We start from the raw sequence: 6,930 nt of genomic DNA, 5'->3' as shown, positions 1-6,930 counted from the left end.
TAATGAGGTTAATTAGCAATAAACAGTTTCCAACTAGTCATAGAGCCTGGTTTAATATTAAACTTGATGTTAGCTGCTTCCTAGCTGGCCCAAGACGTGAATTATTTTATGTTTTTTAATGATATTCTGAAAAACCTTTATTGTTTAATCAAATATTTAAATAAAACTGTAAATAAACAACACAAACAAGTACAACAACAGAACCACTTCCTTATTCTGGGAAATCTAAAGCTAAAGAAACTCACTCAGTCTGTGCATGTCCCTGTAGGTAGTGATTTTATTTTATTAATTTAAATCCCTTCAAGCGCACTGAGGACGAGTCCTTATTTACAAAGTTACAGAAAATAAAAGTGACAAATGAAACAATTGAAGCAACAGAAACAAACACACTTAAAATACGTAACAATTAATCATTAAATGCTTAAACTTGCATAATAAATAAACCCCATATGATCAGTAAATGTATTTGAAAGGAAACGTAATGGTCTGCTCGCTGGTTGGTTCATATTAACGACACGTGTTTAACATGATGCAGTGGATAAAATCATCTCATTAATGCTGCAGATGTACACGTCTAGAAGAGAGCATGAACAATACCTAGTTAGTATCTTTATTATTTTATTATTAGCACTACGAATAATAATAATAATAATAATAATAATAACAGGTAAAAGTTTTATCCGTTAACAACTATCAAAAAATGTAAATAATCCTAGGTGACTGTAAAGTGTGCTACTTTTTATATTGAAATGTAATATACACTCAAAGTCCACTTTATTAGGAACACAAGAGCACCTTATTAGTTATTTAATTAGGCAATCATGTGGCAGAAGCACACTGCATACTGTCATGTAGGTACAAGTAAAGAGCTTTAGGTAAGGGTCACAAACATCAAAATGGGAAAAAGTGTATGATCTCAACCCTGGCATGGATAGTGCCATAGATGATGGCCTGATTTGAGCGTTTCAGAAACTACTGGCCTCCTGCTAGGATTTTCACACACAACAGTCTCAGGAATTCACAGAGAACACTGTGGAACCCTCGCGACTGACAGTTCTGTGTCACTGCATGCGTTGTGCTGCTGCCACATGATTGGCTGATCAGATAACTGTCTGACTGCAGGTGTTCCTATTAAAGTGGACAGGGAACATATACCAGATCTGCCAAACAAAATCAAATAAGCTTCTATACCATGTTTAGATTCATCTGAAATTAGTTTTACCTTTAATGAAAGCTGTGGTTTTCGGGTGGAACCTGTACACACAACCAGACAAACAGTACAGACGTTACTGATGGCCAATTCTGGTTAAAATTAAAAGCCGAAATAAATATTAATCTAACCAAATGTATTAACTTACCATAAAAATATAAGTTCATGCTCACGCATTTTTTCCACATGTCATTCAAAGCCGTAACACAGTCTTCATATTCTGAACGAAAAAAAAAGTCTAATTAGCACATAATTAGGTGTGTTTTGGTGATTTATATATAATTTAAATCCAGGTTAAGCATGTCCACCTTTCCATCTATCAGTTATTTTTCTCGCTGTGCCATTTCCTGTTAAGACACCAAAGAGAAAGAATAGTAATAATAATGCAGTGTTCCAAAAGACAAAGCACTTGCTAACCGTTACACATTATGCATACAGTACATGCTTCATAATTTAATATGGGATCTGGAATGATCTGACCAGGTGTTTCATACTAACTGACGCCTCCTGGAAGCCAGCCCACTAGGGTGTGTAACTTTTCTGCAGATGTCAAATTATTTTATTTGATTGTGGAGTACTGTTTAGCACTAATATGACAGCTCCAATTATTCTCCCTTTCTTTGATTGATATGGAGGCCCTAAAGAGACATGTGTGGGGTAAAAAAATTCTCATGAAGGGGGGAGGGGGGGGCATGACATGGGATGCAAAAAAATATCTGGAAAAGGAAGAAAAATCTGGAAAAATCTAGATTATGACTCTGTAAACATATGACTACTTCATGTCATTGCATTTTAGCCACTGCATTTCAATTACATGGGCTTGTTTTTTGGATGGATGGATGGATGGATGGATGGATGAAGCCAATTTGACTTCAAAATGAAAGGCGTTTATGGCTGAAAGACGCGGAGGCTCAATGATTTTGCTTGCATCTTCCACAGGATTTTAAAATATAAAATTGTGAGAAATTGTGGCGATGAGTGTGTGAAGATGAGTTATTGCATAAGTCTCGGACACAGTGTGTGAGAATTCACAGCTCTTTCCTTCAGCAGGCCTGCATGGTAGAGCTTAAACATTTAACATCACAAATAAATAAACAAATCCCAAATCTTCCATAACTAACATTTTACTAAAGGAAATTTACCGAAAAACTGCATGGATGCTGGAATACATTTTTTGCCCCAGTGAGGAAACAGATTCACGTAACAATCCTGAGCCACTGAGAGCAAAGAGAGAAAAAAACAGTCCTCACTGAGACAAATACCATGTGAAGAGGAAGTACAGATTGGTTTTAATTTCATGTAAGATCTTAGAGTTTAGACTTTTACCTTGATTGATTGCTAAGTGTTTTACTGCAAGAAACACCATAAGAAAATGTAAGGCAAAGTATTTTAAGATGCATGTACTTACTTAGCTTACTGATAAGAATAGTTGCTATTTAGCAGCTCTTTAGACTTTAGTGTAAACTAATAGTAAATGTTTTAGGGGCAAAAATAATTGTAATTAATTTCGCAAAATATTTTTACCCAAAGTCTTCAAAGTGTCCACATCGTAGTGACTGAGGCAGTTCATGTCTATCCTATCTATAAATGTTTTGATCCAGCAAAACATGTAACCTTAAGATAAAAAAAAGTCTTGTAAACTCATAATCTTTGACGGTAAATGTAATTAATACATCAGAATCAGTTTACTGTAAAAATCTCGACTGCTGGATGTTGACGGAGGCTTTTTGTTGTTGCCGTGCTGCTGTGAGTCACCAAGCAAAGCTTCCAGAGCACACGCTAGAATGAAACAAACACACAATCACAACATTCTGATTGGTCAGAAGGTGGCAAGTAATAAAGTACTAACACCTTGCTACTCTACTTAAGTATTGTTTCATGCATCTGTACCTTATTATCAGTCATTTCCATGTGATACATTTTACTTCTACTTCACTACATTCTTTGATGAAAAACCTGTACTTTTACTGCATTTGAAATAGAGACATGTTACAGTATGCATAAGATGATAATCAAGACTATTTGCATTATACAGATCAGCAGTGGTAGCAACGAGCTAGTTTAAGTACCAAAGTAATTTAAGACACTAACAATGCTGCTCGTCTTTTGTTTAATTAACATCTAATGATGTCACTATCAGCAAGTCAAACACATCAAGCACGGGGAGAACATGCAAACTCCTTGCACACAGACCCCAAGGTGGGAATCGAACCCAGAAGACCAAAACAGAGGAGAAGTTCATTTAGAGTCACCAGCCTCAGAAATCACCAATTAACAACCAGCACCTCAGATTAGAGCCGTTATGAAGCTTTACAGAGCAGAAGGAGCAGATAAACATCTCAATATCAACTGTTCAGAGGAGATTATTATATATATATATACGAGAAATTACTTATGGCTTCGATGGGGCCTTCACTGATCTTCCTGAGACAAATCAGGAACGACTGCAAGTCTTTCAGCACAACATCCGCTGTTATAAAGAGCACACTCATCATTATACCACAGCACAAAGCCTTGAGTAAATCTGGCACATTTTAAGATACAAACCAGCCTGATGCAACAGAGTTTGAGTAGATGCTGACGGATCCTTGCTTTTCACTGGAGAAAGTGAATAAAGATGATGATTAACTCATTTATTTATACAACAGATGCTTTAATCCAAACTGGTTCATGAGAAAATCTCCCACTTTCTGTTATGATGTAAGAAATAGTCTGGAGTGCACATGGCTGCAGGGCTTCTCTACAGCTCTCCTCAATGCACCCTACCGGAGAAAACGACAAGCACTTATTCATTTTTGTTTGTTTGTTTGTTTGTTTGTTTATTTGTTACATCAGAATACTGGAGATAAAGTCCAATTGAAATTTATTTAAATAAATAAATAAAAATAAATCTGTTGTTAACTAGAATGTGTGATGTCCAGGATGCATAAACTTGTTAATGTTCTATGTTTAGTATTTTTTTTGTATGGATAAACATTTAACTTATTTTTATATTTTCATTATGTTTTAAAGAAAGGGTGGAACACAAATTTACCTTTATTACTTACACATTATTCATATATTATTCGCTTTATTTATAAACAGTGAGTTACTTTTTCTGTGTTTAACTGAACTCTTCTTGGTTATCAAGGAAACATTTTCAGTGGATTGCATGTTTTTTCCCCCATGTAAACAGTGTTTTAAAAAAATCAGATAAGTAACTTTGTAACTTAGTAATAAAAATCATTCTGCCTTAACACATGCCATTTTAATTAGTTTTTTGAGCAATAAATCACCTGAACATGTTGCTGTTAAGCACTAATTAAAACTGGAGTAAAGGGGTTTAACATTTTCCTCACTTGCAAGTTTAGGAGTCAGCATTTCTCCATATCGTACATGGCAGTCGTTTTTCTCAAAACATGGCTCTCTTAAACAGGCTGTAAAAATAAATATACATACAACAGAATTTATTATGATTATTATGTTATTATTATTATTATTATTATTATTATTATTATTTAGCCCAAGCACTATGACATCAGCCCTATGATGTAAGGTCCTCTTGTTCTTTTAGAGATTTTTAAAAAGATTTTTTCAAGCATCCGCAGCCTTTTGGGGAGTTTGAAATCTGCTGCCATTAGGACGCCTAAGAGTCTGAGACCTGGGCATGGCATGAGATTTTGCTGTATAGTTCATACACACTTGCATGTATGTATTTGAAATCTGGTAAATATTTAGATCTTATTTAGTTGAACAGGTTCCATATTGCTTGTCCTGGGCTCAACTCACCTGAAAGTCATTTATTTTTGCTTGCTTGCAAAACACACCCAATGGATTTTGATATACTCCTTCTTGGGTATTTTTACGATCGCCACCAAACAGGGCCTGCGTAATCTCAGGACATTGAGGATGCAGAATTCTGAAGGGATTTTTGATTTGAGCATGAAGCCGCAAAATGTGCAGCAAAATGTTGTGTCTGAACTGGTAGTAACTGGTAACTGAACTGGTAACATCAAGTGCTAAAGGATTTTAGTTTCACTCCCCATAACTTAATGTTTTAAGTTTTAATTTTAGACAAAACCAGAGTACCATATAGCTTTAAAACATGTAAACACAAACCAATTGTGGTAACATGCAAATTTTACTTTCAAAACTACATTTTATCCTTCATCCTTTCGCTTTCATTTCATTGCAAGCCCTGTGACATGTAGCAGCCGTCTCAAACTAGCTCTCAATTTCCTGTAAAAAAGCTGAACCTAATGAGTCGATCATTTACTTACAGAGAGTCATGAGCAATATGATGGGGTTAATCATCTTGCTGTAGAGGTGTGCAGAAACAAAACGAGAGAGTGAGAGTGAGAGCAGTGATAGTTTATAGAGAAATTATATAATTACTGGTCAAACATTAAAACTACAAAATAATAAAAACAATAATAATATGTACACATGGCATTGTTACGTTCCAAGACGTAATTATTTTTATTTGTAATATTGTGTGTATACAGTGTGTAATCTGAGTTTTGCCGTGTTTTGGTTTTCTCTCTCATTCTCTTTTCTCTCGTCCACCTTACTGCAAAGCTTAATGAAGTTCAGCTGTTGGTAATTGCCATCATCCACCATTGGCTTGTCCTGATTCCTGATTGGCTACTGAAGAAGAGACTTTGGAAATAAAGCTGGAGACTTTGTGTGAAGCTCTCTCCCCTGCCTACTCTGTGCCGCCCCGCCACCAGAGACTGTTTCTTCTCCTGCCCCTGTGCTTAGTGTGCGTGCTATTGGTTGGTTTGTTGTTTGTGTGTTCCCCTGCGTTGGGACTTCTAGAGGTGTTGCAGTGTCCTTGTTGTAATTTTACTCTGTATGACCTTACCAAAGATTGCCAAAAATCTAAGACTTCTTTTTATAATATTAAACTGGTTTACTTTGTTGGAGCAGTAGGGAGGTGGACGCCATTTGTTTTTGACCCAAGTTTTCTCCTGTTTTTGGTTAGAAAGGGAGTAAGGTAAGACTTCTGTTGTTTGTTTTAATTTCTTTGTGAGACTAGATAGTGTCCCTCTGTTAAGTTAGCTCTGTTATGTTTGTTATTTTGGCCTGGTTCCCCTCCTGAAGTATGATTCGCTCCCCTTCATCATTGAACTTCTTAAATAAATCTCTCTTTTGTTAATTACCAAGTTAGTGTGGTCTTTTGCTGGAGTGCTGGGACTGGGGAGAAACAGTTAATTTGTTTGATATCGTTTTTTTTTTCCCCTAAGAGTTTGCTTTTGTCGATTTCTTTGTTACCTCTTCTCTGACCCTAGACCAGAGACAAGTGTAACAGCATAAACGTTATCCTTGGAGATACGGTAGATACAGTATAGCAGTTTATATTATATCCCTATTATATTAGTAGAAACAATAAAAATGAGACACATTTAACTGAACAATTCTCTCTGTCTCTTCTAGCAGACGGACTTACCAATGTCAAATCCTTTGTGCTCTTAGATCACTTCATTTAGGAGAAATACAGCATTTCCTCTTCAGTTAAAAACTGTACACAGTGGGCGTGTCCCAACACACACACTCACCTGCACAGAGATGCTCAAAATAACACTGCGGAAAATATGTAAAACAATCACAACCAATAATGATGCTTTCGGGCTTTGGGTCGGCACTGCACTGGATGGGGTTTGGGTGTTAGTTGGGAATCGAACATGGGCTTTCACATGGCAGGTGAGAAACCCAAACCTTTTAAATGTTCTGGAAAGTTC

At 36.1% G+C, this 6,930-nt stretch overlaps 1 protein-coding gene across 1 annotated transcript; it reads right to left on the bottom strand.

The window, feature by feature from the left end:
• Positions 1–1,286: 1,286 nt before the first annotated feature.
• LOC128530051 (uncharacterized) lies at positions 1,287–6,651 on the bottom strand. The gene is made up of 13 exons (XM_053503759.1): positions 6,639–6,651; positions 5,470–5,507; positions 4,549–4,626; positions 3,898–3,972; positions 3,758–3,808; positions 3,603–3,680; positions 2,900–2,989; positions 2,735–2,824; positions 2,537–2,560; positions 2,353–2,427; positions 1,519–1,557; positions 1,355–1,430; positions 1,287–1,302 (listed from the first exon to the last, which is right to left on the bottom strand). Exons 2-13 carry the CDS (start codon positions 5,501–5,503, stop codon positions 1,287–1,289), a joined length of 726 nt encoding a protein of 241 aa, XP_053359734.1. The 5' UTR covers positions 5,504–5,507; positions 6,639–6,651.
• Positions 6,652–6,930: the final 279 nt, after the last annotated feature.

This window comes from Clarias gariepinus, chromosome 9, assembly GCF_024256425.1.
Source record: "Clarias gariepinus isolate MV-2021 ecotype Netherlands chromosome 9, CGAR_prim_01v2, whole genome shotgun sequence".
NCBI classification, from domain to species: domain Eukaryota; kingdom Metazoa; phylum Chordata; class Actinopteri; order Siluriformes; family Clariidae; genus Clarias; species Clarias gariepinus.
The sequence above is the reverse complement of the archived record's forward strand: the minus strand, read 5'-3'. Positions and strand labels throughout refer to the sequence as shown.

What these genes read in the sequence shown, in the direction of transcription:
- LOC128530051 (XM_053503759.1), bottom strand. Translation starts at nt 5,503, where the DNA reads ATGATTAACCCCATCATATTGCTCATGACTCTCT. An exon ending in GGACACTTTGAAGACTTTGG is followed by an intron (nt 2,561 to 2,734) that starts GTAAAAATATTT and finishes TGTTTCTTGCAG; the next exon opens with TAAAACACTTAGCAATCAAT. An exon ending in ACACTTAGCAATCAATCAAG is followed by an intron (nt 2,428 to 2,536) that starts GTAAAAGTCTAA and finishes CTTTGCTCTCAG; the next exon opens with TGGCTCAGGATTGTTACGTG.